The sequence below is a fragment of the Danio rerio genome, chromosome 15 (assembly GCF_052040795.2).
Source record: "Danio rerio strain M-AB ecotype USA chromosome 15, GRCz13ab, whole genome shotgun sequence".
Classification (NCBI taxonomy): Eukaryota; Metazoa; Chordata; class Actinopteri; order Cypriniformes; family Danionidae; genus Danio; species Danio rerio.
Genome location: NC_141035.1, coordinates 19,047,381 through 19,068,448, shown reverse-complemented (window position 1 = coordinate 19,068,448; position 21,068 = coordinate 19,047,381). Strand labels below are relative to the sequence as shown.

Below are 21,068 nucleotides of genomic sequence, written 5' to 3'. Positions count from 1 at the left end.
ATAGAAGCACTTTAACAGCCTGTTCGTCAACTACCCATGTGCTTTATAGATATAACTCTGCATTGCATATTTGAACCACACGGTGTCGTTGTTCCATAACAAAAGATGCCGTTTCACAAACACCGGAATTACTTACCGAATACAACGTGACGTTTCATAAACCTCCAGCACTTTTAAACGAGTCATGAGTGAAAAATTGACACGGACAGAATCTGGTTCACATTACATTTATTACATCTGGAAATAGCTACATGCACCATAAACATGCTGAGTTAAACCTGTGTAAAGAGTCATGTATAAAACTACCAAATTCTCCCCACGTAGTCAATGGCATATTTGCAGTTAGTGTATCGTTTGACCCATTAAAGCAAAAGCACATCTGGCCTTCATCCTGCCATACAGTTCAAGAATTCCTATAATGTTTTTTTTTTTTTTTTGTTCCAATACACAGCAGTACAGTACAGTACAGTACAGTTCATCACCAATGCCATACAAAGCACATAAACAGTCTATGATGCTCTAATGCTAAATGGCTAAACCTGACATGGCTTTATTAGTTCTGAATAAGTCGAACTTGAATCAAAGTCGTAAACCTAAATAAAAATAATATTGTGTTTCACACAATAAAACATTTCCTATTAGTTTCAATCTGTTTCTATAATATATAAAATAATAAGGGGGTATTATTCATGCTAAAACAGAATACATAAACAGCTTTATAAACATCTGATGTTTAATAATAATTATAATAATAATAATGGACGGTATGCACAAAAAGATGGAATGATCTCTTGGCTTTTGGTGTCTTCATTACAAAACACGTGGAAAAGTGACTTTGCCCCTTCACAGCACAAAAAAAAGCAAAACATAATAATAAAATAAAAGACAAACCTTAAAACCTGAACGAACTGAGCAAAACGAGGTAATTTATCTTTCACAGTGACAAATACACAAACTAAACAAACAACAACAGAATGAAAGTTATTGTCCATAGTGTTAATATATATATTAAAAACTCCATTTTAACAGCATTGGATCATTGTATTAGTTTGCTAAAAATAAATGATCAACTAAATTGTCTTTACAACTATTTGTGTCCCATACCAATCTAAAACAAACCAAAGTACGAGTATAATCAAAAATCATACAAAATTTACAGGCAATAATAGTCTAAACTATTGATGAGCTCATGAACATTTAGGAGATGGTTTGCTTCATAAAGGCCATGTCTGTTTTTACATATCTGCAACATTAAAAATGACTCTCAATTCTACCTAAAATGACAATATTTACTGTAATATTTACCCGTAAGAGCTCAGTACACTAGACGCTACTCGCTAGACTGCATCAATGGCAGTTTTCCTGAATGAAACTCTGGCAGGAATTGTATTTGTTGTTAAAAAAGTGACCTAAAATGACTTAAAAGTAGCAGTAGACTTTGGAGGGATCCAAGAATTGGACTGGAATCTAAAGCTGACTCACCTTTAGGAGATAAAGTGTCGACGTAGCTGAAAATAAAGTGTATAAAATGTCAAATATAAAAGTCTGTGTGATAGGTCAGACACTACAAAGTCAAAACTATAACAAAACAAAACAAAAAACAATACTGATTGTACTAATGCTTCCAGTGCGGATGTGATAATAATATAGTGAAGTGGGGAACTGTGGGAGCAGCAGAGCATGCAGATATTCTGGTCCTAGGAAACATTAAGGCACCAGAGGTATCAAAAATCTACTTGTATGTTATTTGTTTTGTTTTTTTTGTTTTGTTTTTATTCCATAAAAAGAAAAGAATAAAAGAAAAAAAAAAGATTTCCCAAGTCGTCTAAAGGCAGTTTGTGTGAGTGCATACAACATATCATGGAGAAGACGGAGCTGATCCACTTCATGCTTGAGCACCGGTCAACTTCTGCAGCAGGGGCATCTGTAAAGGTAGAAATAGTTGTTATTCATTTCTTTTTACATTATCAACAATCACTAAGCCTGTCACAATAATCAATATATTGACTAATCTTACAACACATGGACATGCCCTGAATAATTTGTGATGTAATATATATTGCCCATACTTAAAAAAACAATATTAGCAACATTGTAGCTGATTGCACAGTCTCTGTCATTTCATCCAAACTCTAATGGATGTGTCAGTATGGTTAAAAAACTGTAGTATTTACTTTATATTACTGTAGTATATTTTCATCTTTTATCTATTATTTTAATCTGGCCAACTTTAGCAGACTAATACAGCAAAACTTTTTATGCACTCCAGTATTTTTTCTTATATTACGTAATGTCGAACAAACATTTGTATCTGAAAAGTCCATATTTATTAATGTTCTCTTCAAACCCCCTTAAGGGAAGAAAACATCGACATGACAGTTTTTGTACTTTTATTTCGAAGTGCAGACTGCATGGCTCTATTTATATAAAAATATGTATAATTTTTTACTATTTTTTAATTTTATTCATTTTATGTAATCTATAGGTTACTATTAGGCCCACATAAAGGGCTCTATTTTGACGGTCCATGCGCAAAGTGCAAAGCGCAGGGCGCACACGCATTTAGGGTATGTCAGAATCCCCTTTTGCTAACATAAGGACGGAAAAATCTGCTTTGCGCCGTGGCACATGGTCTAAAAGGGTTGAGCTTATTTTCTTAATGAGTTATCAGTGTGTTTGGAGAATAAACCAATCAGAGTCTCATCTCCCATTCCCTTTAAGAGTCAGTTGCGTCGCGCCATGGTGCTTTTGCGATTTACATGACGTAAAAAAATGTCAAAACGACTCTTGCGCCAAGCTGAAACTAGCAAACAACAATTGCATCGCACCTTGCGCCACATTGCGCCGGGTGTATGATAGGGCCCGGAATCTACGACCGCGGAATTCAGCAAGATTTCCACAGATTTTTATCCTATTATTGAATCTGTTTATTTACTTGAATAAATGGGTGTGCATTTATATTTATTCTGTTTTTAAACTAATTTTATTTTATATATTGACTAACATGAAAATGTTCACATGATTTATTTACAATACAGTTTGTAAAGTCATATTTTCATATTGTCTTTTAGTAGATATATATGAGACTTGCTTTGTTTACCAAATAAAGTGGATCTAATTTGATTTGCATTGTTTACATAAAATTAAAGTTTAAAATGGTATTATTTTTTACTTCATATATTAATTTTTTACTTATGATACTGCCAAAATCATTCCGCATAAATCCGCAGATATTTAACAAAATTCTCTGCAGAAACAGCTAAATATTTCTGCAGATTCTGTTTGGCCCGAGTTACTTCTGTAAGAAAATATCAGCATTTCAGTATCTCCTTTGCTGGAAATGACCCGATCTAATCCTCTATATATGAAATAAGCCTGCTCCTAACCCGAGCATGTTTGAGCTACCAAACATGTTGCTATGACAACAACTCTGGGATGGGTTTTAAAGAACGAAACGATCCTGGATTGTGTCAAATCGTCAATAACCAAATCCAGCTAACCGAGTAATCCTCGCCTGAAGAACAGACCCGGGGCCTGATTTCCAACCAGGTCATGTGTTGTGTTTGTGTTGAATGTACTGAAGTCTCACCTTGGACAGATCCACACCGGTGAGGGCATTAACAGAGACGGGCAGCTCAGCGAGGAGCCGGTTCACTTCCCCGGTCACACGGCTGCCATCACCACTCAGAATGACAATCTCATTGGTCCTGGCCAGAGGAGCAGACACCTTCGCAGCAATCTGTGCGGTTACACAGTACAAAAGTCAGAAATAGTGCTACTGCTAAACTTTGATGTTATATCTTGAAATATTTTTCTCTTTTTTTGTTGAACACAAAAGAAGATATTTTGAAGAAAGCTGAAATCTGTAACTATTGTCGTTGGTTTTTTCTGCTATGGAAGTCAATGGTAATTAGTTTGCAGCTTTCTTTAAAATATTTTCTTTTGTCTTTTAGTCAAACATGTCTGAAACCACTCGAGGGGGAGTAAATTAGAATTTTGGGTGAAATATTACTTTAAGGATTTTTTACTACCCATCTGGGGTGGGTTTCAAACACAACGATGTAACTCGTGGCTGAACTATCATAGTATGATGCATCGTTTGGGAAAGAACAATGCAGTGACGAGTGTTTCCCAAATCTGTAGTTTCTCTGTCACAGATCCATTGCTTGAACCAAGTTAGTTATAACGTAAATTGCCCTTAATGATTTTCGAAACTGGGTGAAGTGACTACTTCATTAGAGAAAAACCCATAATTTCTTTGTGCAAATTATACTGTTTTACACGCACACGCATTTAAAATAAAATCCAATATTAGATTTGGTAAAAACATGCACTCGCTTTCCATATTAACTGAAATATATGTAAATGACACATATTGGGCCTAATATTATTGAGAAGTTGTTCATTACATGTTCTATTATAAAAAATAGCACTTACAAAAGCTAAAACTAATATCATAAAAAACATTTAACTAAATAATGAGGCTATTTATTTTACATTATGAAATGTAATATTTATTATTTATTAAAAAGGAAAAATCTAACTTTAATAATAATATTTATCATATTAATGATGATTATGATGATGATTCATTCATTTTCTTGTCGGCTTAGTCCCTTTATTAATCCGGGGTCACCACAGAGGAAAGAACCGCCAACTTATCCAGTAAGTTTTTACGCAGCGGATGCCCTTCCAGCCGCAACCCATCTCTGGGAAACATACACACACATTCACTACGGACAATTTAGCCTAACCAATTCACCTGTACCGCATGTCTTTGGACTGTGGGGGAAACCGGAGCACCCGGAGAAAACCCACGCGAAGGTAGGGAGAACATGCAAACTCCACACAGAAACGCCAACTGAGCCGAGGCTCGAACCAGCGACCTTCTTGCTGTGAGGCGACAGTACTACCTACTGTGCCACTGCCTCGCCTATGATAATGATGATTATTATTATTATTAAGTAGGATATTGTTTATTTATTTTTTCTTTTTTTGAAAAGTCTATTTTTACAATTTGATACATGTAAACCACAGCAGAAATGTTCTAACCAGCAGGTTATGCCATGTCATGTCAAATAACCCTATATAAATTAAAAGAATTAACATATGCTTTTTGTTTTCACAAGCTTTGGAGACATTTTTGGTAACATAAATTCCGCTTTTAAATAATAGGTCACCTATAGCTTTTGCCATGAGGCTGTGTTCAAAATGACATCAATCAAACGTGAAAAGTAAGTAATAAACAAATAAACAAATTACAACCAATAACATAAATCAATACAACAGAACAAATATATAGATGACAACAGGGCTTAGCATCCTTTAGGTAAGCCCTTTCATGGAGAATTGATGGTGTTTAAAACCATTCTAGTGTTATTACGTATTGAAATATCAACAGAAGTTAAAAAATCTAAAAATGAGGCCCTTAGTAGACATTAATAGGCATAAATGTTTTATGTAATTATGTCATAATTAATGAACACATATTATTAGATAAATAAATATTGAACTTAATTTATTTCAAAATATCTATCATTGTTGAAAACAGTTAAGCTGCTTAGTATTTTTGTGGGAACTGAGATTCATTTTTAATAAAACAAAGCCTATTTAATATAATATAATATAATATAATATAATATAATATAATATAATATAATATAATATAATATAATATAATATAATATGATATGATATGATATGATATGATATGATATGATATGATATAATATAATATAATATGATATGATATGATATGATATGATATGATATAATATAATATAATATAATATAACATAATATAATATAATATTTTTTTTAGATTAAAAAAAATTTAAATCACAAAATACATTTCATTAGACGTTTATTATTTCTAACAAATACATTAAAATGTAAAAAAAAAATTAAAACTTTGCAACAATTCATTTTACTGTCAGATTTTTGAGAATTCGCAGTTTCACAGTTCAACAGAATTATTTATTTATTTTTTAAACCACATTGTATTCTGCGTCCTGATTGACCGTAAACCATTGTCAATCAATCTCCTCTGTGTCTCGTACAGTACAGAATGCATTCAGTTTGCCAAATTAACATAAATCTTTGATCAAAGTGCTTTAAGTGTTCAAACAAGAGAGAAGGATGTGAAAATGTTAATGCCTGTCTGAGAAAAATGTATAAAGTGTGTAATGAGGAGTTTAACAGCCTTAAAACATTTATAATTATTGTAAAAAATAAAGCTGTCTACTTTGCGGATTTCACCTATCGTGGGCTATTTTTGGAAAGCAACCCCTGCAAAACAAACGAGGGACCACTGTATATGAAATTAGGAAAAATATAAAAACCTACACTTAAAAATAATAAAAAATAATTGATAATGCTTATTTGGAATGAATGTAAAATAAAAAAAGCTGACGCTAAGGTATGATTACTAAACATAAAAAAATAATTATGTAAAAACCTACTATGTAGACAAACTAATAATGTTACTTGTACGCATATAAATATCAACACCAATTACAAAACCTAAATAGCAAACCAAGCTATAGCTGTATAGCTCTAATACCTCCATCAGTGTATTATAATAAACATATAGAGTAAAAGCAGTTGACTGACCTTAGGCAGAGCATCCAAGACGAGAGCAGTTTTGGCGGCCTCCCCATACTGCTGATAAGCCTCAGCCTTCAGCCTCATTCTCTCGGCCTCTGCTTTTCCCACAGATGAGATAGAGATGGCCTCCGCTTCTCCGATCTTGCGGATCTTCTCTGCCTCCGCCTGAGCCGTCAGCACTTTCTGCATCCTGTCAGCGGCACAAATAAAGCCCAATTTATTCGACATGATCATACGTGATTAATCAGACATCCTGTGGCACATCTGTGAAACATTATTCAAACAGCTGAAGGTATAAACAGATATGGAGCGGTGTAGCTTAGTGGGCATGAAGAGATTAGGGATGATTCACGAGCCTTTAAAAGCCACACATTATGCTGAGGCAATTTTTCACCCTGAAGTCAAACAATAAAACATGACATTATACATTCAGTGATGCTTCCTATTTGTTTGTTAGGTTTTTTGTCACTTTGTCAATATTAAGTTTAATATTGAGATCCAGTGTAAATGATTTTCTTATTTCAGATGTAAAAATCCTGATCCTGTGAGTTGTTAAAATGGATTTCAATAAGGCTTGTCATAATTTTGAATTTTGTGCGGATTAATTGTCATTTAAATAATTTCAATTTTTATTTCAATTATTTTAAATAAAAAGCTATTTTATTGGTATTTCAATTTATTCACACCTATTAACAAATCATTTAAAGGTGCTATAGACTGCATTAATGCAATATATTAATTAACATGCAATAAACACTTATAGGCCGACGCAGTGGTGCATTAGGTAGTGCTGTCGCCTCATAGCAAGAAGGTCGCTGATTCGAGCCTCGACTGGGTCAGTTGCCGTTTCTGTGTGGAGTTTGCATTTTCTCCCTGCGTTCATGTTTCCTCCGGGTGCTCCAGTTTCCCCGACAGTCCAAAGACATGTGGTACAGGTGAATTGGGTAGGCTAAATTGTCCGTAGTGTATGAGTGTGAATGGGTGTGTATGGATGTTTCCCAGAAATGGGTTGCAGCTGAAAGGGCATCCGCTGTGTAAAAACATGTGCTGGATGAATTGGCGGTTCATTTCGCTGTGGCGACCCAGGATTAATAAAGAGACTAAGCCGAAAAGAAAATGATGACAAACACTTATACTCAGCAGTCTGTGTGCAGTATGTGTTTGTTGCCTCATTACAAAAAATTCACAGCAAATTTCACAATGTATGTGTTAAAGCAGGGGTGCCCAAACTTTTTCTTATTAAGGGCCAAAAACTAAACTTGATTGAGGCTAGTGGACCGAAAGTAAATATAGTCGTCTAATATATTAACTAATACCACATCATTTTTTACATTATACAATGAACATATTACAGCAAAAACAAAAACAATCTCATTTATAACAGAATAGAATGACACTAGTTTTTGCCTTGATTTGCTCACCGATGTCTTCTGCATCCTCTATTCGTCAAGACATTATTTACATTTTTAAAAATCAGAGTCATACATAACATTTAACTAAAACATGTTTTTTGTAGCTCAGCAATAACACGAACAAAAAAAGTTCTGTCAAATTAGAAATGACAATCTCTTTTAAAGGCATTCACCCCAACCCTCTCCATCATTCTCACTCTCTTCTCAGATGGGATGGTGGTCCAAATCAAAGGTTACAATGTGCCAACTTTAGCCCGCGGGCCCTACTTTGAGCATCTCTGTGTTAAACTAACAAAAGCCTAACACTACAATCCATATATCGAACACTACCGAATCTGTATATCCAGCATTTTGCAGTTCAGCAATTTCTTACAGGATGTAAACAGATGAGACCATGAATGGTTGCGTTATTCACAGAACTACTGCTAAAGGCTGATTTATACTATTGCGTCGTGTGATCGGCATGACCCACAGCGCCTGCCTTAAGCCTGGTTTATACTCCTGCGTCGAGTGATCGGCGTGACCCACGGCGCATGCCTTGCGTGTTGTTGTGCATTTATACTTCTGTGTGCTGTTTGTGCAACAACACTTCTGAAACGCTAGCTGGCAGTAGGTTTTTATATTGCTTTGTGTCGAGATTCTTTGCAGGGGTTTTGTTTTTCTGAATGCTACCTTAATGTACAAGAAGCTAAAATTAGCTCATTCAGAGGTGTAAACCGGCAGATGTGCAACAACTTTAATCATATTGTAAACATAAAACAAAAGCCAACAGGCTCGCTGCTCTCTGCGCCGCCCATGCTTGTCACCGCTACCAAACCTACCAATCACATAGCTTGCGCTACGCATTGTCAGCGTCGCCGTCAGTGTCGGAGTTAGCCACCGCGAGGGGTCTGTGACCGCACGAAGGCTGTGCTGGACCGTATGCGTGCACATGGTGCAAAAGTATAACTTAGTATTAAAGCCTGTCCCCATTTTCAAAATAAAAGTCTCACATACAGTGAAAGTATAATACAAGCTTAGATAGACCTTAAAATATTGAAAAGATTTATCACTGTTGTAATCTCATGAGAAAATGTTGTGACTAATCAAATGCTTGGACCTGGGGCATGCATATTAATGATCCCATGTGGATTGTCACAATCTTTGTTTTGTTGCAATTGGTCTGTTTTTCACTGAGATTTACACTCACAGGATTTACATGAGACTGAGGAACCATGCTTGATGTTCACAGTGTCATTTCTATGTTCTTATTATTCTCTTATTATTCAGCTATCCCTAGATACATGTAGACTTTCATTTTATGGCACCTCTAAATTAAACACTATGTGGTACAAAAAGGATAAAAAGATCTCTAAAAAATATGGATAGACAGATGTGAGCTTTATAAAGAGTTGATAAGATACAGGACTCACTTGTATCCTTCAGCGAGCTGCTCCATCTTGTAAGCCTCGGCTTCAGCCGGCCGCTTGACCGTAGCGATGAGCTCCTTCTCTGTCCTCTCAATCTCCCTCTCCTCTATGGAGATTTGTTTTTTCCTCTGCACAACCTCGATTTCGATCTCCTCCAATCGGATCTTCTGCTGCTCTTTAGCGGCTTGCAGCTCATAGGCCAGCTGAGACTCGGCTTTCTGCGAGGAGGACAAACGCAAACATCACTAACCCAATGACCATGACTAAAAAAGATGGTCTGGCACTGGAATTACATTGAATCTGACCTTAGTGTTTACTTCTTGGTTAAAAGCGGCTTTTTGCAGCTCAAGCTCTCGTTTGGAGTCGGCCATTTTAGTGTCGGCCAAGAACTTCACATCCATCATTTCTTTCTTGCATTCAGCTTCCTGATGGGAGAAAACAGCAGCTTTGAAGACCGTGTATCTAATGGATAATGCATTAGCCGTAAAGAAAACTAAGACAGAAGCCTCTTACTCTAATCCCAGCATCCCTCTCTGCCTCGGCCACTCCGATGTCTGCGTCTCTTTGTACAGCAGCTGTCTGCGTCTTTCCAAGAGAACTCAAGTAGTCCAGCTTATCGTACACATCCTGTTTGGAGAGACAAGTGTCAGAGTATAGTAAATAACCTGATAGGAGGTAAATGTGTTAGGAAATGATACTTTATGGTTGATTTATAGATACATTATTAGATGAAGAATATTTTATTAACTATAATTCAAAATATCCATCAATGCTGAAATATTGCTCAATATTTTTGTGGAAACTCTGAAGGACTTTAAGACCTTTAAACAACAGGATACACATAATCTAATATAACATAACAACATAATATAATATAATATAATATAATATAATATAATATAATATAATATAATATAATATAATATAATATAATATAATATAATATAATATAATATTGTATAATATTATATAATATTCATTCAATCTTTTTGGCTAAGTCCTTTTATTATTCCAGGGTTGCCACAGAGGAATAAACCGGCAACTTATCCAGCAGCATATGTTTTACGCAGCGGATGCCCTTCCAGCCACAATTCATCAATGGAAAACATCCACATACACACTCATTCACACTCATACACTATGGACAATTTAGCCTATCCAATATACCTATACCAAATGACTTTGGACTGTGGGGGAAACCTGAGCACTCTGAGAAAACCTACACAGAAATGGCAACTGACACAGCCGAGGGTAATATAATATAATATAATATAATATAATATAATATAATATAATATAATATAATATAATATAATATAATATAATATAATACAGTATAGTAATGTGTAATTGATAATTGTAAAGAATGTTTAATGTCTTAAAATCTGTTCATTAAGAGAGTAATACCTTTTGATTCATACAATTATTATTTAGAAACTTTGAATAACTTCATACAATAAACACAATAAACAATGTCAGATTTCTGATAATAAAAATAAACAAATATGAAAAAAATTAAAATGCCTAAACTTAAATAAAAAAACACCAATGTATTTATATTGTTGATTTGCCACCTATGTATAAAAATGAAGTAAGTTAATGATATAATTACTGAATATAAAAAATAGAAATACTACTAGAAAAATACTAAATAGAAAAAAAAACTAAAATATTACACTTATTATATTTAAAATTATTACTATATCTTAAACTGAAATTTTAAAACGCTGCTTTAAATACTACAATAATAAAATACTAAATGTGATTACTAAACTAAACAATATGAAAGTATTGAAACACGAGAGGTGTTTTTGAATCCTATTAAGAATCCTATCTTTATATTATTCAGATTTTTTTTACACTAACGATAGCTAGTTGTGTTTTTGAACTGGTCGTGGATAAGCAAATACGACACTACAGCCAACAGTAGTGATTCATTGAAACATTAGTTCAAATGATCCATTCAAAAAGGCTGATTCATTTTAAAAGAATGCAACTATCATTATAAATAGATATTTGAATCAATAAATTTGTTAAAATACATACAAAAATAATCTTTTGTTCTAAGTTTAGAACTATTTTATTGGCAAAACTGAAAAAAAAAACTGTCAATATTGTGTTTGAAATTGAACCAAATCAATATTACCTCTTGTTTGTGTAATATCACATAACTGTCATTTCTCAAACATAACAAACAAAAACCCCATACAGAGATATTGTTTGCTTTCATAATTTAATTATATGTTCATTCTAACTGCCTTCTAACTGGCTTCATCGTGAAGTCGATGCCTATAGACCAAGGGTGTCCAAACTGTGTCCTGGACGGCCAATGTCTTGGTAAAGTCTAGATCAGATACACGGATGGCTGGAAGTACAATATGCACATCAATATAGCAGCATTTATTATGACATTGTCATAACAATGGTTAATAAATTTACAGTACTGTGATGATCTGGTAGGGTTAGGGTAGTGGTAGACAAAAAAATACAATTTACTAGGTAATTTATTAGGTAACATAAATAATACTTGGTACGAGTATTGTTTTTACATTACTGTGACGATCGGGTTTAGGGTTGGGGTGGGGTGGGGATAGACGTTAATAAAATACAATAAATGGGAAATTTAATCTAAAATAATATAAATGAGTCTCGTTAACTTCCCGCTGCAACCATATCTTATCTAGCCACAACCCGGTGTCCTGGAGAGTTTAGCTCCAACCCTAATCAAACACACCTGGACCAGCTAATTCTCACTAGATATACTGAAAACTTCCTGGCAAGTGCGTTGAAGCAAGTTGGAGCTAAACTCAACAGAACACCGACCCTCTAGGACAGAAATTGGATACCCTTGGTCTAAAGGAATCAACTGCATGATGAAGCCAGTTAGAAGGCAGTTAGAATGAACATATAATTACATTTATAAAAACAAACAATATCTCTGGATGGGTTTTGTTTGTTCTCAAAATGTGCTTTTATTTGTTTATTGCAAAATGCATGACGGCTAATGCACATCTATTCTGCATCTTGAGTGATTTTGCATTTAAAACCCTCATAACTTACTTTGATAGTGAAGCTGAGGATCTCGATGCCCATGCGGCCCACGTCAGGAGCTGCCACCTCTCTCACCAGCCGAGCAAACTGATCTCTGTCCTGGTAGATCTGCTCCACGGTTAATGTGCCTGTTGTTGAACAGCAACACAACATTAAAAATCATAGAAGGAAGTGTTAGTTTTAATGAGGTTATTGTAATTCTTGGTGATGTATTAACCTAAGATTGAACGCAAATGTCCCTCAAGGGTTTGCAGAACCACAGCTTTGATTTCCATGACAGACTTTCCCAGAAACTGCTCACAAGCAATAGCCAGCAAGTCTTTGTCAGTCATAACCTTGACCTGGAAAACAGAATGCACCAGTTATCCACATTTTGAACTCTTCAAAAATAACTTGAAATAGGGGGTGTGCATTGTTTAATGATACATTGATGAAGCTCCTTTGTTTACACTTCCTGTGTTTATTACTGAATTAGTTGTTTTGGATAAGTTGTTTCCATCGCTCATTAATGGTTCAGTTTACCCATAACATGTAATTTTGTTTTTAATTTCTGAACTTTGAATAAGTTGGGAGTGTTGCTGTCTATGGAGGATGACTGAGCTCTCAGATTTCATCTACAATATCTTAATTTGTGTCCTGAAGATTAATGAAGGACTTAAAAATATTAATATTAATAAATCTTATTATAATTTTTTTTTTAGATTTTATGCTTTTATGTAAGAGAAAGACAATCTATCAAGCTGTAAAATTGATTCAACCATTAATATATGCTTAATATCACACTACATTCTATATAACCTATACTGTATTTGACGAACTCATCTTATTATAATATAACCAGATCGCAAGTGACTGCGATTCCCACCTAAAATGAACATGTTTTCAAGTTTGTCTCTTGTAACTCATGTTTTGATTTTTCTTGACTCTCCTCCATCTTACTTCATCCAATCTCTAAATTGCTCACTTAACACACGTGCACGAGTGCGCAATGAATGAACCCATGCTGTGCAGTTTTATGAATAAGATTAGAAGCAATAGAATGAAAAGAATGCAGATGACAACTACAATTTTGATAATAATCTGTGTGTTTTGTTTCAACACACCAAAGTATGAATATTTTGTTTTTGTGTGCTCGCTCAAAGCACTCAAAGCACGTTCCATAATGACCACGTGTTCAGTCAGTAACCTTGTGGATGTTTTAACAAATTTGACCACATGATCCTTTATAAAAAAAAATAAAAAATATAAAAAATATCTATATCTATATATATATATATATATATATATATATATATATATATATATATATATATATATATATATATATATATATATCCATACCGTAGCTAGAGCAGGTAAAATGATATTACATAGTGCCTAAAAATAGTTCTCAGCTAGAAAACTAGCTAACAATGCTGCATAATATCATTGCACCTGCTGTTTCCAGAATGAAAATATAGTTCCTAAAGATATCGGCCTAGAAAATTTTGTCAGAGAAAAATTGAGAAAGAAAAATTGTCAGTCTTAGTACACAATGTAACTACAGAAAAGTCAAGATTGAAATAGAAAAATTATCAAAACACTTCTTTAATTTTTTTGAAGTGAGATGTTAATGGTCTAAACTGATTCAACAATCTATGCTAAGCTAAGCTAAATGTGTTTCCGCCAGACCTGGAGATCGGCTGAATGGATTGAGAAAAGTAAAACTCAACTTTTTAATTGAAGGATAAAATTAACATATTTACAAGAAAGTGGAACACAAAAAAAATATTTTTATAAACTGATGGAAGTCATTTTAGTGTAAAGCGCATGGCGCAAAAGCATTAAGGGTGTATCCGAATCCACTTTTGCTGTTTAAAGAACAAAAAATAAGCTCTCACATTCCATTTAAGAGTATGTCATGTCACGCAATGGCACATTCTTTATTTAAATGATGGACTTCATGTAAAACTGACCATCTGTGTGAGGATAAAGAATAAGCCTCCTCCGTTTGGCCTCTTTATCTTCTCTTTACTTTACTTTTACTCTACCTCACTCATTTTATTTTTTTTGTGGATAAGGAAACAGTGTTGTACACAAACCGTAAATAGACGCATGATTTTATAGTTTACAAAGTGAAATGCAAAGAAATAAACAGTAATTTAATGCCCTGCTACATTTTTTTTTTCATATGCACGTAACCACTATTTATATTAATACAAATATAATCGTGTTTAGATACACACTATAAATGAGGACTTCTCCCTCCATCCCTGGGTCTGAATGCAGACTCAGTGCAGCAGGTCTCTTGCCCTGCCTATTTCAACCATTAGCCCTGTTGGTCACCTGGAGGATTTAGGCAAACAAAGCAGCACGGCGTTGTGTCTAAATGTGAACGAACTCCACTGATGGAGTTGAATGCACTTGAATGCAATCTCACCCAGTCCTCAACATAGGGTCAAACAGCTTGGCACTACGGGTCTGTCTTGCCTTCAGAAAGCACGGGCAGTCATGAATAATGAAGAAGCAGGCTCTTCTCATAGGATAAGAAAACTCCGCTATATATAATAATGAGAAACCAACACGTCATCTTTACACATGCAGTTTTGCGCTACGTCGCCGATTTTGATCACGCCCCAAAAATCATTTTAAACCTGGAAGCTGAAATTAGCTGACAAAAGCTCAAAATTAGCCAGTTTCCCCACATTTAAAGCTGACAGGTGCTAACATTGTCTTAACTGATGCTCAACACACACAAATCTGTTAAAATCTCAGAAAAAGTACTCAAGGGTTTCTTGAACCTTTAAGAAGACACAGAGGTAGTGTTTTTATATTTATGCAGAAAATAATAATTTTTGTAACATTTTACAACTTGTGTCTTAAGCAATGTGTGTTTAGAACCTGCAAAGGCACTTAACTAATGTGCTTAGCCCTGGACTTTAGACCAGATTTAAGTCGGTCAATGGCGCAGTCTGTTTCAGCTCTTTAAAATAGCAACACGCCAACAATGTGCCTTAACACACCTCCTTTTTAGACCGGCACACCGATGAGTGTGTCTTAAGTAATATAACATCACAAATGTCATTGCTATTTGTAATCGATCTTAATTGAATTTTAATTTAAAATTAAATGCTATCCAAAACGGCATCTTTCTGGTGCTGAAATAAAAGAAGAAAAGAAAAGCAGAGGAAAAAAGCAAGCTCAAAGTAATGTTCTGCTATGCATAATACATAATTAAGTAGTACTTAGCAATACTTGCAAGCTTATTTGTTTAAATGATTAAATATTTTTACATATGTATTATATGGTAAATATGTTACAGTTAATAAAAATTATACATTTTACTATTAAAATTTGTTTTTTGTACTCTCTTACTTTTGTGCGTTCTTGATACCCTCAACTGGAAATAGCAACATATCATGCCAAACACGTCTTGAACCTTATTGCGCTGGGTGTATGATGGGGTCTCTTATGTTCACCAGAAAAAAGAAAGTCATAACAGTTTGAAAGCACTTGAATATGAAAAAATGGTGAGTATATTTTACATTTTGGGTGAATTATTCCTTTAATGCTGTTCCTAGAGATCCAGAAACTTAGAAACAGATCCCTCCAACATTTGTGTTCACACATAAATCTAATAAAACAACAGTAATTGAGCGATAATCGCTTCATGTGTTTACTTGAGCAACTCCCGTGACTGTAATGGCGACTCCCTCCGCTGTCTCCACATCTTCGCATTTTGGCTGTAGTGTCATAATCTCTAGTGTAATTCTGCAGAGAAAAAGAAAATGCCACAAGTCAAACACAACCTTTAACACAACTAAACAATGCTTGAAACAAGACGAACCTGATTTTTCAAAACATTTTAGCAATGCAGTATGTCAAAAATGGGACAAACGTCCAAAGGACAATCTGACAGGAAGTACATGGTATGCAATTAGAGAGATGAAGCAGGAAAGCATCAAGCAAACAACGCCCGAGTTCAGCTCATAAATCAACTCATTCAGCTGATCATGGAAATTTAAGATGGACAGATCAATATCTGAATGGCATGTTAAAGTATTATCTTGCAGTTTTTAAAAATCTCCGTACGACATGCAGAAACAAACTGGTTTGACAAACCCACCTGACCAGGTGCGGTGGTTAGTTATGCAAAGGTCAGGCCTTACAATTACGGACAAACATTGACTGTGTGTTGTTTTAGTGAACTTTGACTACATTTACTGCAGCGCACAAAGAACAGTGATCCTGTGATCTGCATTTGTTTGACTTGTTGTACCTCTGAGTGTCTGATATAAGCCACCATGCCCACGCCCAGCCGCCCACCACATACGTCTTTGCATCTGACCCACAACAGGCACCTGATGGAGAAAAAGCACTTGTCATTGTAGTGATAATCTCAATGAACAAAGCCAGAGGTAGGATATGATCTGTGTGAAAGGTGATTATAAAGCACTAGACGAACTGGAAGATCATTTGAGAGAAGAGCCTAGAAAAAAATGCAACAGCATAGTAAGAGTGGGGGACCGTGAAAATGTTTGAGAAATTAAACAGTAAGAATGTAAAATAAAGTTTAAAAAATGTATTTAAAAAGGATACATTTTAAAAATAACATTTGAGGGATTTATGGCATAAGAAGTTAAATGGAATATTTTTAAAAAGTGATTTAAATGTATGCATAGTTGACTTGTTTGTACAGTGTTATGAAAAAACATTTTGTCAAATAATGTATGCATGCATGCTAGGGCTGCATGATATTGGGAAAATTTGACATTGTGATATTTTATTTTTCTGCGATAAATATTGTGCTATCAATACAGTTTCACAAGATGCTTGAACAGCTCTGTTTGACTGTTTTCTGGGGAGAATAACCGTATTCATTTACAGAATCTTACTTTGCTTTGTCTCGTTTTTAGTCTAAATATCTGTAAGTAAAAAAATTGTTTTGTTTTCACCTTCAGAAGAGAGAAGTCTGAATTTTTCTTTAAAACAAACCAAAATTATCTGCCAATGGGGCGAGTAAAATAATCTTAAATAATATTTTAAACTCTCTTGAAACGCTCAGTCACGGGCCTTAAAAACACATGCTAATGATACAATTCTACTCTATTAGGGTTCAACTTCGCAGTGACTTTAGGCTGAGAGATTGAAAAATATTTGAGGTCCAAAAATTTCAAGAGAGTGAAAAATATTTGGGTCCAAACGTAATGTAAAAATGTGCTGGATAAGTTGGCAGTTCATTCCACTGTGGTGACCCCAGATTAATAAAGGGACTAAATCGAAAAGAAAATGAATGAATGATATTACTCCAGTCATTATTGCTTTTATTACTATTACCATTAACAATAATAACAATATAGTAATAAACATAATAATAATTATTAATATAAGAGTGATTTCTAAAGGATCATGTGACTGCAATGAAGCTGAAAATTCATCTTATATAGATTAATGATATTCTTATACAATAACTTTATACAATTTATAGTGGCACTATATATAGTACCATGGTAGAATTGTACACGTAATGTACACACCATGGTATTACCATTTGATAATGCTATTGTAGCACAAAATTTTCGGTAACACTTTACAATAACAGTACATAAATAACGATGTATTGATATGTAAACTAAACATTACTTTATCATGAATTAATGATGAGTTAAGGTATGTACTAATCATGAATTGACAACATGAGTCACATGAGTTCATGTGTAAATAACGACTACCTTAATTACTTGTTAGTACATGTTGTTAATTAATGTATTAATTAACATTTAAGTTTAGGCTAAATGTAACCAACATGAACTCATGAGCTGTTAATGTATAATTATTTCATGACTTTACTTGGAGGGGCACATCACTATTAACTCATCCTTAACTACTCATGAACAGACAGTTCATGACAGAACACTTTTCTATTGTTATTCACTGTAAACTCACTAGTTGCATGCGTAGTTAAGAATGGGTTAATGATGATGTGCCCCTCCAAGTAAAGTCACAACATAATTATAGAATAACATATCATGAGTTCATCATGGTTAAATTAAGCATAAGCTAATGTGGTAATTAATACACTAATTAACAAACAATCATGTACTAACAAGTAATTAAGGTAGCCTTCATTCACACATGAACTCATGTGAATCATGTTGTAGTTAAAGTTAATTCATGATTAGTGCATACCTTAACCCAGAGGTTCTCAAAGTGGGGGTCGGGACCCCCCGAGGGGTCGCGGGACAATGAAGGGGGGTCGCCTGGTGATTTTCAAAAAATCAATAAATTTTTATTAAACCTTAAGACTTACTGTATTTTATCAATAACCTACTGATGAGAAAAAATAGTCGTTTATAGTTGCTATAAACTATATAGTTACTATAGTAGCTTATAGTTACTAGTTCTATTGGATTGCGACTTCTCGGGTAATTACAATATACTAAAGACACAGCAATACTGTCAGATGCAGCAGATTTTGTAACACCAGGTTAAACTTTCTAGCCCATTTACAGCACTGACATACATAAAAAAAAACATAGAATAGACTTGGGTCTATTGGTGTGTGTGCGTCATTGCATACAAGGTTTCTGTATTTATAACCACCACCTCAGAGAATATTGGGGGTCACGAGTAACTGGCATTCTCATTTTGGGGGTCGCGGGCTGAAAAGTTTGGGAACCCCTGCCTTAACCCATCATTAATTCATAATAACCTAATGCTTAGTTTACATATTAAAACATCATTATTCATGTACTGTTATTGTAAAGTGTTACCATATTTTCTTAATGTATATGTGGTATTTTTAATGGCAAATACATGTAAAACTATTAGGTTGTCACTTCTCAAATGTCTTTCTGAAAGACTCAGTAGATATACTGTAGATAGCATATTGCTATTATTATGCACAAAAGTAATTGAGTTCAGATCACAGAAACGTGAATGAATAGCAGTTAACGTTACATTTAAATTAAATTACTATTACATGGTGACTGGAGGCACATAGCAACCGAGAACGTCTAAATACCAAACTTCAGTTAAGCAGGTTTACATTTCCAGTGAGTTAACAATAAATGTGATAACTTGCATCAAAAACGAAAACAAACAATGTTTTTACAGTTATGAATGAATGAATGGATCTCGTGTCAATGCGGAAGAGATGAGCTAACGTTAACATAGTAACGTTAGCTATAGCTAATACACGTATGGATGAGGTTTTTTAACGTAACCACACATTTCACAATAACGTTATATGCAAAATCAAACACTTAAATATATGATCTATTAACGAATTAATGCATAAAAGTAGCAAGAGTCCTAACATTACGTGCTATAGTAAAAACCTTGTGACGATACCTGACACAACGAGCGCTTCATTTGGTCCAACAGTCAAGCAGCAACCCATTCTTGTATTTGACACCAATCAGCAATCCGTTCGTGTTTATTCCTATATATTTATCACGGCGTTTATTTAACAGCTTTTTGACTCGTAAAATGAAAAGATCCCCGCCCTGTTGGGAGAATAAATGTTTGTCAACACAAGCGACCCTGCCCACCACTGGAAGGAAGACGGTACGTGATACTGTATGGCTGTGTTGTAAACCCGAGTAAGTTCCCTACATAGACAGCACACTTGAGCTTTCCAATGCGCCTGTGATGGTGAAAAATGCTGGCTAGGTAGGCAGCTTACTAGGTTTTGAGTCACGGGATCTGTGTTGTCATGATTACTGTAAATGCTGCATGTAGCCACGCCAATGGAATATGAGATTTATGGATATATCCAGTGGTTTGCTCATGCTCATTTTCACGTTCGTTTTGAATTTTAGTGGCCTGAAAAAGACATTTATTGAACTTTTACAACAAGTTTTTTACTTATTGTTGTTGAAAGAAGAGGAAAATCTGATTTATCGGTAAATTAAAATAAAAATAAGCATGACATTTATATTGTTGACATGTTTTAACCTATGCAGATATACATTAATGCATATTTATTTTAAAGTATTTAATATATTTTAATACAAAAGAGTAAAAAAATATATATTTTACAGGCAGAAAAGAGTAAAATATACCTTGTGTTCTTTTATTTAGAATAGAATAGAATAGAATAGAATAGAATAGAATAGAATAGAATAGAATAGAATAGAATAGCACATTTCAGACGTAAAAAAAAAAAAACTTTGGGGGCTCCGGTTTTCCCCCACAACTTAAAGACATGCGCTATAGGTGAATTGAATAAACTAAACTGGCTGTATGTGTGAATGTGAGAGTGTTTGGATGTTTCCCAGTACTGGGTTGCAGCTGGAAAGCCATTCACTGTGTTAAACACATTGGATAAGTAGGCAGTTCATTTCTTTGTGGCAACCCCTGATGAATAAAGGGACTAAGCGAAGGAAAATAAATGAATAAATGAATGTTTTCTATGTGAAAATATTGTCAAATGTTGTTTGTGTTGTTTGTCAAAGCTGAATTTCAAGTGTCAGTGATGCAGTTTTCAGTGCGCAGGTAGCAAAGAATTCTGGCCCAGATTTGGCATAAAGCTGCACAGCAGTCATTCGTCCGGCACTTGCATACAGCATGTGGGCTAAACACGGCCCGGGTTTCGAAGAGGTGGCAT

The 21,068-nt window shown here is 34.5% G+C and overlaps 1 protein-coding gene across 1 annotated transcript; it reads right to left on the bottom strand.

Moving 5' to 3' along the window:
* Positions 1-213: 213 nt before the first annotated feature.
* Positions 214-19,992, bottom strand: flot2b (flotillin 2b). The gene is given in 11 exon segments (NM_200639.1): positions 214-1,924; positions 3,590-3,739; positions 6,613-6,796; positions 9,431-9,645; positions 9,733-9,852; positions 9,941-10,054; positions 12,488-12,606; positions 12,696-12,819; positions 16,138-16,228; positions 16,737-16,818; positions 19,811-19,992. Coding segments are annotated over 11 exon segments (1,287 nt in total). The 5' UTR covers positions 19,860-19,992; the 3' UTR covers positions 214-1,885.
* Between the last annotated feature and the right edge of the window lie 1,076 nt (positions 19,993-21,068).